General features: G+C 37.8%; 1 protein-coding gene across 1 annotated transcript in view; it reads left to right on the top strand.

Annotated features, from left to right (window-relative positions):
• The first annotated feature begins 242 nt into the window (after positions 1-242).
• SPATA16 (spermatogenesis associated 16) overlaps positions 243-14,190 on the top strand; it is a 231,875-nt gene continuing 217,927 nt past the window's right edge. The window contains exon 1 of the mRNA XM_047098622.1: positions 243-854. Within this exon, the coding sequence (XP_046954578.1) occupies positions 243-854 (612 nt within the window). The remainder of the gene's footprint in view (positions 855-14,190) is intronic.

Here is a 14,190-nt window from a genome sequence, read left to right as displayed (position 1 = left end):
CATTGTCTAAATGTGTTTTCAACAAGTTCTTGGTGAGTTTTGAGATTGAAACATATTCTTCTCTAGTAAAACTCTCAGCAGATAATGTACATACAGTTTTGCTTTAAGTTAGTAAATACCCATAATGAATAAAAAATTATTTCAAATGAATTTGACTATAGTTTTAAACCATTGGAACTTCAAAACATTGTTTTAATTATTTTCTTTCTTCTCACCCTTCCAGGAGTTGCAGAGGGGAATTAATGGATTCCGGAAGCAGTAGGAATTTGGAGAATACAGTGAATAGGGACTGTCCTGACCAGCTTGTCCCAAAAATAAACACAAACAAGAAAATGTCTACCTTAGCAAGCCAGCCACGCATCCTGGAAACATCACAAGAAGTTAAGAAAAGTTGTGGAGATAAACAGGTAGAAATCACAGTGGAAAGAATAAAAATGACAAAGAGCATCAAAGAAAAACATAGCAATGATTTAGAGAAAGTGGCTTTTAAAAGAAAGGCAGAAAATGAAGAAAAGCCAGCTGGAAAGAAAGAGGCAAAGATAACGGAACTTGACAGCACATTGATCACCATGCCTCTGCCTCACATCCCCTTAAAAAATATCATGGATGTGGAGGCGAAGTTGGTCTACGTCGATGAAGAGGATGTGAGCTATGAGTTTGTAGAGCCCTTCGTGTCTACTGGGATTCGACCATCATGCCAAGCTGCTGAAATTGTAGACCCTCTGCATGTACCTAATTTCACCTTTCTGCCTCAGATTGACAAATGGCTTCAGTTAGCCTTAAAGGATGCCAGCTCTTGCTACAGACAAAAGAAATACGCCATGGCAGCAGGACAGTTCAGAACAGCATTGGAGGTATGGGATTAAAGAATATATAGATTGATTACAGGAAGCTGTGAAATGGAAAGTGTGATTACACTGAGCAGCTCTGATCATACTGTAATGAACAGTGATCATGGAGTGAAAATATTGAATGATATCAGGATTATATGATTCCCAGTTTACATAAAGCAAATAAGATATGCCTGCAAATTATATGCCTGTGTGCACTTGACATATAGAAAGCACCCCAAAAGCAAACCTCATGATTTTTCTCTGTTAACAAACCCTGCAGTGAATGGCAACATATAAAAATGCAGTTGGTTTTGTAATTTAGAAGTACACCTATAAAAGCCATAAAGTTTTAATACAGTGGTGGTGGGTAGAATATAGATTTTCTCTCTAGAAATAGGCAGTTAATGAGTATATGAATTTTCCCTTTTGATATGTAGTCTTCATGATTAAATGTAACCATCTTTACTGTTTAGCATGGGCTGATAATTTATGCCTGATACTTATTAAAAATAAAATAGCACCATTTTACTTTATCATCAAATTTCACTTTCCTTCCCTTTCTAGTGAGCTTTATAAATAATTATTTTTCTCTCTGCAAGCAGGTAAATTGGTCAGTATTGTTTATGGCATAACGAAATAGCCCATGGACTCAAAATTGGGAGTCACCACTAAAACACAAAATAGGTGGTGGGAAAATTGTTCCATCTTATGACTCACTGAACCTATAAAAGGACCAAAGTTTGTCACTAAAAGTCCTATTGGCCTGAAAATATTGGCATATTTCATTAGTTACAAAAAAAATGTTAATGCATTCTATATGTGCTTGGTGGCCACTGGAGATATAAAAAATGAGCTAGCACATGTTTTTTTCCCTCTAACAGTCTGGTGAGGGAGACAAACCAGTAAACCAGTTAAAAAGAGATAGGATAAAGGGGCAATGGATCTACCATAAGACAGGAGGCATGAGCAGAAGTTAGTATGACATGTTTGTGATAGAGATTTAAAGAGTCAAGTATTGGGGCGCCTGGGTGGTGCAGTCGGTTAAGCGTCCGACTTCAGCTCAGGTCACGATCTCGCGGTCCGTGAGTTCGAGCCCCGCGTCGGGCTCTGGGCTGATGGCTCAGAGCCTGGAGCCTGTTTCCGATTCTGTGTCTCCCTCTCTCTCTGCCCCTCCCCCGTTCATGCTCTGTCTCTCTCTGTCCCAAAAATAAATAAACGTTGAAAAAAATAAATAAATAAATAAATAAAGAGTCAAGTATTATTTACACTGTTATTTGCAGGTTAAAATGACTACATTTACAATGAATTATTAATGGATAATACCAGACAATGGTTCCCCTAAATATTTAAAAAGAAACTTTAAGCACAGAAAAGGAGGCCCAAAGAGATATGAAATGATGAGGTAGTGTAAAAATAGATGCATCTATAAATATTTCTGTCTTCACAAAGGGTCATCTACACAAAGAAGGGAAGAATAATGCATTACGTAAACTTGTGCACTATGGAAAAAGTGCCCCCAAATTAAGTTATCCACAAATCACTGAGAGTCCTATGCTGTACTTTTGAGCTCAACACCAGAGCTTCTGGCTGAGGAAAGGATCCTGAAGAAAGGCTCAAGAAGAACCCTGAGATCTTCCACTTAGGGCCATTTTCAGCAAAAATTGTTTTTTGAGGGTGGGGGAAGCAGAGTTAAAGGTAAAATTTTGAAGATGAAGAAAAATAATCATGTTGGAAATGAAAAAAAGCATAAAATAAGAAAGGATATAAACTTCAAATTAAGTCTAGATAGAAGCAAAAAGGTATTTGCACTAACTGGAAGAAAATATCTGGTTTTTCCATAACCCAATCAATGTTCAAAATTATAAAATTTGAATCAGGTTTTAATGACCCCAAGATATAATTGTTCTAGAAAATGCTTTTGTTCTGACTCTCTCTTATGCACAATCTCTCTCTGTCTCTCTCTCTCTCTGTCTCTTTCCCTGTCTGCCTCCCTCTCTGCCTCCCTCTCTCCCCCCACCTCTCTCCACCCCCCTCCCCACAAAGGTTTTTAGGAAAGTGTTGGATGCTGACACTAACTACTGGTAATTAACAAAGGTAATTATTTTGAGACCAAAACTTAGCTTAGACATCTGGCCTAGCTTTTGTCTAATTATCTTGGGAGTTAACTTTGAAATTTTACCTAGAATGTCTCTTAATGAACCAAAACTTCTGGGAATAGAAAAGATTTTTAACCTTGTTAATCCTTTCTTCTCCTAAATTTAACTTCTTCAAAACTGACTGTTCTTAGGTATTATTTAATGCATCTCTTCCTTTTCATTATGTCCTAACATGGCTTTGAGTAGGGCAAGATGGATGACAGAGATCAAGACTTAAAGATAAGGATCACACCTGAAAGATATATGTACCAACAAATATTTGAGTGTACATAAGCTAGGATTATGTTTGTCTCTAAGTGATAGAAAACCCGAAACAACAGTGTCTAAAGCAAGAGGGTTTATTTTTATTTTTTCATATAAATGTGCATAGTCAAACGCTGGTATGGTATGATCATTAGAGTACCACATTCTGTTTTGTTCCTCCAGATGTGCTTTGACCTCACGGTCTAAAATGGCAGCTCCTGTTGGTGACATCATATGCATCTAGCCAGCCAGAAGGGAGATAAAGGAGGAGAGAGATACACCGTGTCCCTATACACCAGGTCCCCATGAGCACAATTCACAGAAGTTGCACACACCATTTCCATTTTTTCCCCCATTGATTCAAATTTAGTCATGTGGCCACACAAACCTACAAGGGAGGCTGAAAAATCTGGTCTTTATTCTGTATGGCACTAACATTCAGGGGTTCTGTTACGGAGGAAGAAGAGAATGGGAAGGCAACTTTCCCATCTAGTGCTAAATCTTGGGAGGCATTTTGAGGCATACAGAATGCTTGCCAAATGGGTGATACAAAGTCAACTGTAGGAGTATACAGAGGGCTGGTTGTGGTTAAAGACAGAACCACAGAAAAGAAACAAAAATAAAAAACGGGGAAAGGTTCTGGAGATTTGTGAATATTTATTGACATGATAATTCTCAAGGCCTCTAATAACCCCATTAGGAATATTCTATTTATGTTAGTTTCCTTATACTCTTGCAAAGTATTAGCTCCTTTTGTTTTCATAACATGGTCACCCACTAGATAGATAAATTTCTGGTAATGTTTTAGAATGATTAAGATAAAATGGTAAACAGTGATTCAGAAGACAACAATTCAGCTTCCAAAAAGCAGTCAACTTTAATCTTTTAGGATTGCAGAACACAGGAAGCATTTATTTAAATGTGATTGATGAAATAATTTATTTTTATGCTTTATTTTTACTATATAAAGTTGAACCAGTTATGTAGGTGAGATTAGTGCTAGCTCTGTGACCAACTCATTCATATTTGTTAAGTTTTATTAAGATCAGTCATTATTGGGGCGCCTGGGTGGCGCAGTCGGTTAAGCATCCGACTTCAGCCAGGTCACGATCTCGCGGTCCGTGAGTTCGAGCCCCGCGTCGGGCTCTGGGCTGATGGCTCAGAGCCTGGAGTCTGTTTCCGATTCTGTGTCTCCCTCTCTCTCTGCCCCTCCCCCGTTCATGCTCTGTCTCTCTCTGTCCCAAAAATAAATAAACATTGAAAAAAAAAATTAAAAAAAAAAAAAAAGATCAGTCATTATTTGCTCTTGTGTTTATATTCACATCAGAAGACATACTAGTAGGGCAAAAGGTAGAAGCTGAAGATAAAAACACATTCATATTAAATCACATTTGTATGCCTAGATCCTATTCCCTGTAATTTTTAAAGGACAACTATTAGTTTTTTGGGTTTTTTTCTAAGTAATCAAAAACTTGATGATAAAGAGCACAGGAAATCATTTTGATAAAACACAAATCTTTCTTTGTAGGCAGATTACTTAGAGGGTAAAGGAGGAAGACTTTCACAATCTTTTATCAGGGCAGACCAATAGTCCAAGAAAACTTTGTCCTTCTGGCAGATGAAAGAGTATTAAGTTCTAGTTTTTCTTAAGGATAAGTACATTAATCATATCAAAGCTTATTTGAAAAAAACCTTACAATAACTTTATTTAATTTTATCCAGCTTGATCATGCATAAGATTATTTTCCCAAGTTTCCTTCTTTGTACTTCTTCTACAACTTTTTTAGATTTAGATTTTTCCCATTTTTTTTTCTCTTTTCTACCTCTCTTTAGGATAAAATTCCCCTTTTTCCTCAACAAAATCCATCTCCATTCTTTGTACCTTCTTTTACTTTACACATCTTACTTTACTTGCATACAGGATATTTCCCATATTATTTCTAGTAGTTTTAATTATATATTAGAATTTTTCATTCTTTTTATAACTTTAATTTTTAGTAAAAACCAAGTAAACAATTGTGAGAAATAAGCCCACCAACCCAATCAAAAGAGGGATGCAGAGACTTGGAGCATGTGAAGCAAGGCTTTAATCAACATTCTTGCAAGAGTGGGTGTCTGATGGACAGGCACACACTGGGCAGTTTCAGCAGGCAATTTATTTATTTTTTTATTTTTTTTTTATTTTTTTTAATTTTTTTTATATATATATATGAAATTTATTGACAAATTGGTTTCCATACAACACCCAGTGCTCATCCCAAAAGGTGCCCTCCTCAATACCCATCACCCACCCTCCCCTCCCTCCCACCCCCCATCAACCCTCGGTTTGTTCTCAGTTTTTAACAGTCTCTTATGTTTTGGCTCTCTCCCACTCTAACCTCTTTTCTTTTTTTTTTTTTTTTTTCCCTTCCCCTCCCCCGTGGGTTCCTGTTAAGTTTCTCAGGATCCACATAAGAGTGAAACCATATGGTATCTGTCTTTCTCTGTATGGCTTATTTCACTTAGCATCACACTCTCCAGTTCCATCCACGTTGCTACAAAGGGCCATATTTCATTTTTTCTCATTGCCACGTAGTATTCCATTGTGTATATATACCACAATTTCTTTATCCATTCATCAGTTGATGGACATTTAGGCTCTTTCCATAATTTGGCTATTGTTGAGAGTGCTGCTGTGAACATTGGGGTACAAGTGCCCCTATGCATCAGTACTCCTGTATCCCTTGGATAAATTCCTAGCAGTGCTATTGCTGGGTCATAGGGTAGGTCAATTTTTAATTTTCTGAGGAACCTCCACACTGCTTTCCAGAGCGGCTGCACCAATTTGCATTCCCACCAACAGTGCAGGAGGGTTCCCGTTTCTCCACATCCTCTCCAGCATCTATAGTCTCCTGATTTGTTCATTTTGGCCACTCTGACTGGCGTGAGGTGATACCTGAGTCTGGTTTTGATTTGTATTTCCCTGATAAGGAGCGACGCTGAACATCTTTTCATGTGCCTGTTGGCCATCTGGATGTCTTCTTTAGAGAAGTGTCTATTCATGTTTTCTGCCCATTTCTTCACTGGGTTATTTGTTTTTCGGGTGTGGAGTTTGGTGAGCTCTTTATAGATTTTAGATACTAGCCCTTTGTCCGATATGTCATTTGCAAATATCTTTTCCCATTCCGTCGGTTGCCTTTTAGTTTTGTTGGTTGTTTCTTTTCAGCAGGCAATTTATCTCCTAGCATGCAAGTCCCTACCCTGATTCCTCATTGGCTGAGTACTGCAGAGGTTACGGCCTTACCTGGAAGTTGCCTATGCCCATGTAAGGCAAAAAGTGCATTCCTTGAGGTATCACAGAGACGTCTGTTCTTTGGTGCATGCACACTGCAAAGCTCCCGGAATGGAGAGGGGAAGAAGAACTAGGAAGTGAAGTGTCTAAGGGTTTGGGACTCCATTGTTAGGGGGGGCGGGGTTGTTGTTCATAAATATTTCCAATAGGTTGTAAACCTATAAACTGTTAATCTAGTTAACCTGTTAACTAGACAGCACAGCTTTTATTTGGTATTTCTGAAAATGAATCATCTCACTTCTCACATAATTGTGAACTATTACATTGACATTCTTCAGATTGGCAAATTTACATTTTATGATTCTTAGAGACATATGCTTCCTAAGAGTACAATTTTTTTAATGTGACATAAAATATGTTTACTGAGAGATCCAAATATCTTCAGTTCCTTTGTAAAAAAGGAAACCAAGAGAGGATAAACCTGTGTTCAGTAATTAATGTTTCTGTTTTATCTTCTTTGGAAATGATCTGGATATTTAATGAATTTAACTTACCTCATCATTGAACTTAGCAAAACTTTCAGGTTTCAGGTTACTACAAAGATTTGGGGAAACTATTTGAAAAGTTTACCTAAAAACTTTTTATCCTACTTACGTGTATTCTAATTTACTTGTTCTTAACAATTATGTTTAGATTACCCACAAAAACTTTCTGAGACATTAGACAAAGTAAGTCATCCTGAGTTATTCTTTTGACCAACAAATTTCAATAGAGGTAACAAGAACTTATTTGATGAGTAAACCCAGGTGGAATAAAAGTTTTATATTTAATGCTGATAACTCTAAAGGCACACCTTAAACTAGTTTTTATTTACTAAAGATTAATCCTAGATCATGTGAAATTAAAAATCATTTGGATTAATTTTTGTATTTCTGAGAGTTTTAGAACACACAATCTTTATAAGCACTTGCCTTCAAACCAACTAAATAGAGCTTTTACAAATTGATTTTGGCAATACCATCCAGGAGTAGAAAAATATCACATATCTATACACATATGTAGACACATACAAACATACAGACACAAACAGAGATGTTGCAGTTTCATTTAAAAATTTTAGCCATAAAACAGGCACAATAATGTAAAATTCATTAGTTATAAAAGAACATTTGGAATAAATTAAGTTTATCTGCTCAGATGACTAAAACTTCTACTGGTATTTGTGGAGAAGACACTTAGGATTCGTATTTGCCCTTGACGAGTAAACTCACGGAAGCTGTGGAGAAGCTTTTTTCTTTTGAAAAAAAGAAAGAAACTCTTCCCCTCCCCCTTATTTTTTTTCCTTCATTAAAAGTTACCTCCCTCAAGTTTTTACTTTAAGGAGATGGCCTAGATAAGAGTTTATATCTCAAAGGCACAAAGAAAAATGTAAGTTCCTCCAAGAAGGACTTTGGTTTCCTAAGGCCAATATTTACAAGTCTATTGAGATAAATAGGGGAGATTTTAGGATTGGTTAAAAAGGGATAGATGAACCCTGAGCTGCCTCTAGAGCTGCATTTTTATTTTTGCAAAGATATGTAAGATAAGGACAGTTGTTCTCAATTCCTCAAAGAATTGGCTCACAGCCTAAATGACACCAAGAGTTGATCCACCAATGTAAGTATATTATCTTTTTTAGTAAATTCTTTTTCAAATCCCTCTTTTTTTCTATCTCACTGGGTATATAGCTTGAGGGAGGAGGCCTTAAAAAAATTTCTTATCAGGCTCTGCAACTGGGCCAATTTTTTTTACCACAAAGCTACTTTGTAGCTGTTAGCCAAGACAAATAGTAAATATTTCTGACAGGACTGAACAACCCCTTGGCCTTAAGAGGTGTCCTCAGAGAAGGTGCAAAAGATATTTTTATTTCCTCTCTCTACCCAGTACTACAGATAGAGAGCTGGGAAAGCTGAATCTAGTAAGAATTCTCACCCTTTGCTGGCTTCTGCCTGCCAGTTTTTCCAGGATCCCATCTGCAGATTCTGACTGAGGTTTAAAATGGAGAGTGTAGCTCTGATATTTACTAGGATTTGGCAAGGCTTTCATTAAATTTATTTTTAGTTTCCTTTAGCTGTTTAAAGGAATAACATAGCAGTTTACCAGAAGATCAGTGAGTCCCATTAATTTGGGGAGGAGCCCTACTTTGAAGGTAGATAAGGGAGCTTTTGAGTTGCTATTAAAGAATTTGGATAGGGCCTTTGAGGACAACCTCTTTTCCAGCGTCTGGGTAATTACAACCAAGATATCAATTTCTGGGTCTGTGTTTTGATGTTAGATCCTTAGGAGGGTATAATGGGGGAGGCCTAACTGTTATTTTAGATATCTTTTGTATCTTTAATTTTTCATTAGCCTTTTGCAACAAAACTTTCTTTTTTTTTTTAATTTTTTTTTTCAACGTTTATTTATTTTTGGGACAGAGAGAGACAGAGCATGAACGGGGGAGGGGCAGAGAGAGAGGGAGACACAGAATCGGAAACAGGCTCCAGGCTCTGAGCCATCAGCCCAGAGCCCGACGCGGGGCTCGAACTCACGGACCGCGAGATCGTGACCTGGCTGAAGTCAGACGCTTAACCGACTGCGCCACCCAGGCGCCCCTGCAACAAAACTTTCAATGACTTACTTTGGAGCCTTGAAGCCTCTACATAACAGTTAAGATAGGTATCCTATTCTGTTCATTTGATTTGGGAGGCCTGACTTTTAAGAGTACTTCTTAAACAATCTTCTCGAAATAAGACCATAATGGCCATTGTAATTCTAGGTTGTTTTTAGTAAGACTGCAATTTTTCTAGATATTTATAGCTGATGGGACCATAGTTCTTAGACATAAGAACTGGCATAACAGAAGATGGTGCACTTAACTTTTTGGAATATAAGGATACGATTTTTATCATTCATTCATTCATTTATTTTACTTAGTCTTTGGGTCTGTCAGAGCCAAATTAATACCTGAAAAGGATGTGCCACTAGGTTAAGAACCGTGTGATGTTTTATAGCGTACCTCATTGCACGCAAATGTTCTTGAGCTTGACAGATGACCCTAGTGTCAATCTAACCGATTCTGGATAGCCAACATGGGAGTCTTTGAGTTACATAATGAGTGCTCTAACAGCCTTAAGTGCTTACTCTTGCCCACCAATTTGTGGCTTTTTTGTTTTCTGAGATTCCCATTAGCAGTTAGCCTTTACCTCATGTGCACGTTAACATACTGGCAATAACTAACAAACTGGGGACTGGGGAAATGATCGAACCTGCAGACTTCAACAAATGGGGACTATGGACTAGGGGTTCCACATGAATGGGGAACTGCAAACTGCCACTAACAGTTCCCATGTGGATCTTGAGATAGGATCAAGGGCTGAGGGTTTAGATGTTACTGCAGAGTGACCAAGAGAAGACTCTGCATGCACTAACAGCAATTCCCACCATGGAACCTGAGACTAGGGAGAGGATTGGGCCAACAGACCCAAAGAACAGGGGCTGTGGACTGATTCCAAATAAATGGAGTACTGCAGCTGCCACCAGCAGTTCCTAACGTGAAATCTGAAGAAGGATTCCAAACAAATGGGAAACTACAGACTAAACCATCAGCAGTTTCCAATCTGGAGACAGAAACAAGGGCTGGGGTTTTTCACTCAAAGCAGACTGAAAAGCCAATTAGATCTGGAGAGCTCAGAATGAAGAAGAACTTACCCATGGCCCTCAGAAATAGTGAGAAAGACATTGGACTCAAAAAATGCTTGCAGGGTATCAATCCAGTGTTTCTCATTGTCCCAGAAGCTGTTGGAAGTCTTTAATCTTGCTGCTGCCACCAAATCCGTTAAAACAAAAATTCAAGTGAGTAAATTTAAAGATCTAATTGTCTTTATTCAATCGTTCATGAATCTGGCACCATGCTCTCTAGCAATAGAAAGGAACTCTGAAGGGTTGTATAAAATGGAAGATTAAAAAAAAATAATGTTTTATTTTATTTTATTTTAAGAGAGAGAGAGCAAGCAGGAGAGAGGGAGAGAGAGAGAGACGGAGATACAGAATCTGAAGCAGGCTCCAGGCTCTGAGCTGTTAGCACAGAGCCCCATGCAGGGCTAGAACTCACAAACTGCAAGATCATGACTTGAGTTTCAGTCAGACACTTAACCAACTGAGCCACACAGGTGCCCCTAAAATGGAAGATTTTAAAAGGCATAAAAGGGACAGGAAACAGAAATTATTAATAAAGAATGCATTGTTTCAGGCAAGGTTGCCTTTAGGCAATAGAAAGGTTCATCGAGTGGATTGTCCAAATAGTGCTGACTAGCTAATTCCATGTTGACTGGTTAAAGGTTATATTCCTGGAAAACTGAACCTGCAATTTATTAGGTTAGGTATTAAGTCTATTTGCTGACATGGAGCTTAGCACAACTGATTCCATTTGGAGCCTGTTACCTCTTTTTTTTTTTTTAACAGATGTTAAACTGTTAAAACTTGCTCAAGGGACAATAGCCAGAAGTGGTAGAATGGGAAGCTGAACCAGGGTGCTCTGGTTCCCCAATTAACCACTGTACCTTTGCTACTGTAAGTGTGAGTTTGTTGGAAATACAGAATTTTGGATTGCATCAGACCTACAGAATCAGGATCCCAAGTGATCTTTGCACACACTGGAGTTTGAGGAACATTGCACTCTGGTATGTCAACATTAGCAGATTTGCCCTTCAATTAAAACTTTATAGTTTGGTTCTTAAAATGCTCTATGCCCTCACTAATTTCGTAAGAAAGAATTTCCTTTTAAGCAGTTTTTTCTATAATAGTGAGCTAGAAAATTTGGATTCCAGGTTGAGCTGGATTTCAAGGACCTGTAAAATTTTTTCAAAAACCGAAAAAGTTAGTGGTGGAAAAGAGAACATTACAAAAATTACAATCTATTATCATCATTATTTTATAAAAATATGGAACAGTTTAACGCCAAAGAGATAGAAAATAGAAAGGGCACACTCTCAGAATGAAGGATATTTTAAAAATAAGTTAAATGTTAATTTTATGAAAAGTTGACTAAATTGTGTTTTTTATTTCCCCTTGGGTCAATAAAGCATTGGTCTGAGAACCAGCTTTTGGGAATCAGTGTTCTAGAACACATTCCCTTTATGGTAAATGGTAGGTATCCTGGATGATTGAACCTGCACCAGGGCCTTCTTATGCGATTACTTCCAGTGTAATGGAATTTGGTATGAGGCAGGTCCATTTTGGAGCCCATCCAAGGGGGTTTATTTAATGAAGTAGCAAAGATATCTCATTATAGGGCAGCCTCACCTATAATTGCTCTGCTGAGAATAATTCTGCTGCAAATCTCTAGGGCATGAAAATGTGGACATCCCAGAAAGCTTAATTTAAATCGATTCTAACACACATAGTTCTTAGTGCAATATAATCAAGAAATGGAGAGTTCACCAAATTCTGAGTGCTTGTGCTATCTTTTTAAAGATATGTGGATTTGCATATGGATCCAGTTTGCATTTCTTAACTCCTGCTGGGATCCAGACCCTTTTATTCAGATAAGCATCACAATAACCCTTAAAGACATATTATCAACTTCATTTTACATATAAAGAAACTGACACTCTAAAAAGTTAGGAGAAAAAAAAAAACTTAAAATGCCACAGCTAGTTTCTGGCAAGGCTGAGATTGAATTTAGGTGCCCTGATTTCATGTCTGGAATTCTTTACACTATTGCTTTTCACTTTAGAGTGTATAAAAATTGTATAGGAATATTATAAAAAATGCAGATTCTTACACATTCCCACATATGGTGGGACACAAGATGCCTTATTCAAATAAGCTCCCAAACTGCTGGTCTAGGGACCCCTCTAAGTAGCAAGGATTTATGCCCCACAACATTCACAAGTGTCCCTCTAGCAAGTTAGTGGCATGCACTTCTGTATATCTAGCTGGCATAGCCATTGGTGGCCATGTGGGTCCAGAGCTGTGATGGACAGAACACTGAATTTGGAGTTAGATTATCTGTGATGCTGTTTCTGGTTTGTAATTACTGTGTGACTTTGAGTAACATCCTTAACTCCTTAGAACACTGTTTAGTAGGAATGATAACAACTAATGCCCAGCTACAAAGCGCTGTCATGTAGGATTGCTTGTTGAAAATGTGATGAACTCGAAATTCATGTACAAGTTGTCTTTGTACTTCTCAAGTACCTCATTTCCCTGAACGGTATGTGTATGTAACTTAAAACTTTAGTACCCCAAAGGATTTTTTCTATTTTAGTTTTTATCATCATTGTTTTAATGCATATACTCTTTTCCCTTTAACATTAAAAATTTACAGTCTTCTTTTAAAAATATTTGAAATTCAATCAAAGCTAGGGCCAAAATAGTGTATGTTTTCTACTCTGTTCCACATTTTAGAACCAGTGATCTAAATCAAACATGATTTTGAACTATTTAACTGCATTCTGCAAAAATATAAGCTTTCACTTAAATGCACAAATTGTTATGCTGGAAATATTTCATTTTTCTTAGGAATAAATTGACTTGAAATTTTATTTTATTTATTTATTTTTTATTTTTTTCAATATATGAAATTTGTTGTCAAATTGGTTTCCATATAACACCCAGTGCTCATCCCAAAAGGTGCCCTCCTCAATACCCATCACCCACCCTCCCCTCCCTCCCACCCCCCATCAACCCTCAGTTTGTTCTCAGTTTTTAACAGTCTCTTATGCTTTGGCTCTCTCCCACTCTAACCTCTTTTTTTTTTTTTTTTCCTTCCCCTCCTCCATGGGTTTCTGTTAAGTTTCTCAGGATCCACATAAGAGTGAAAACATATGGATGGTATCTGTCTTTCTCTGTATGGCTTATTTCACTTAGCATCACACTCTCCAGTTCCATCCACGTTGCTACAAAGGGCCATATTTCGTTCTTTCTCCTTGCCACGTAGTACTCCATTGTGTATATAAACCACAATTTCTTTATCCATTCATCAGTTGATGGACATTTAGGCTCTTTCCATAATTTGGCTATTGTTGAGAGTGCTGCTGTGAACATTGGGGTACAAGTGCCCCTATGCCTCAGTACTCCTGTATCCCTTGGGTAAATTGCTAGCAGTGCTATTGCTGGGTCATAGGGTAGGTCTATTTTTAATTTTCTGAGGAACCTCCACACTGCTTTCCAGAGCGGCTGCACCAATTTGCATTCCCACCAACAGTGCAAGAGGGTTCCCGTTTCTCCACATCCTCGCCAGCATCTATAGTCTCCTGATTTGTTCATTTTGGCCACTCTGACTGGCGTGAGGTGATCTGAGTGTGGTTTTGATTTGTATTTCCTGATGAGGAGTGACGTTGCGCATCTTTTCATGTGGCTGTTGGCCATCCGGATGTCTTCTTTAGAGAAGTGTCTATTCATGTTTTCTGCCCATTTCTTCACTGGGTTATTTGTTTTTCGGGTGTGGAGTTTGGTGAGCTCTTTATAGATTTTGGATACTAGCCCTTTGTCCGATATGTCATTTGCAAATATCTTTTCCCATTCCATTGGTTGCCTTTTAGTTTTGTTGGTTGTTTCCTTTGCTGTGCAGAAGCTTTTTATCTTCATAACGTCCCAGTAATTCATTTTTGCTTTTAATTCCCTTGCCTTTGGGGATGTGTCAAGTAAGAGATTGCTACAGCTG

The sequence above is a fragment of the Lynx rufus genome, unplaced genomic scaffold, assembly GCF_022079265.1.
Source record: "Lynx rufus isolate CCGP_SWC_20201006 ecotype Redwood Valley unplaced genomic scaffold, mLynRuf1.p SCAF_5, whole genome shotgun sequence".
In the NCBI taxonomy this organism is placed as follows: Eukaryota; Metazoa; Chordata; class Mammalia; order Carnivora; family Felidae; genus Lynx; species Lynx rufus.
Note: the sequence above shows the minus strand (reverse complement) of the source record. Positions and strands in the feature narration are given on the sequence as shown.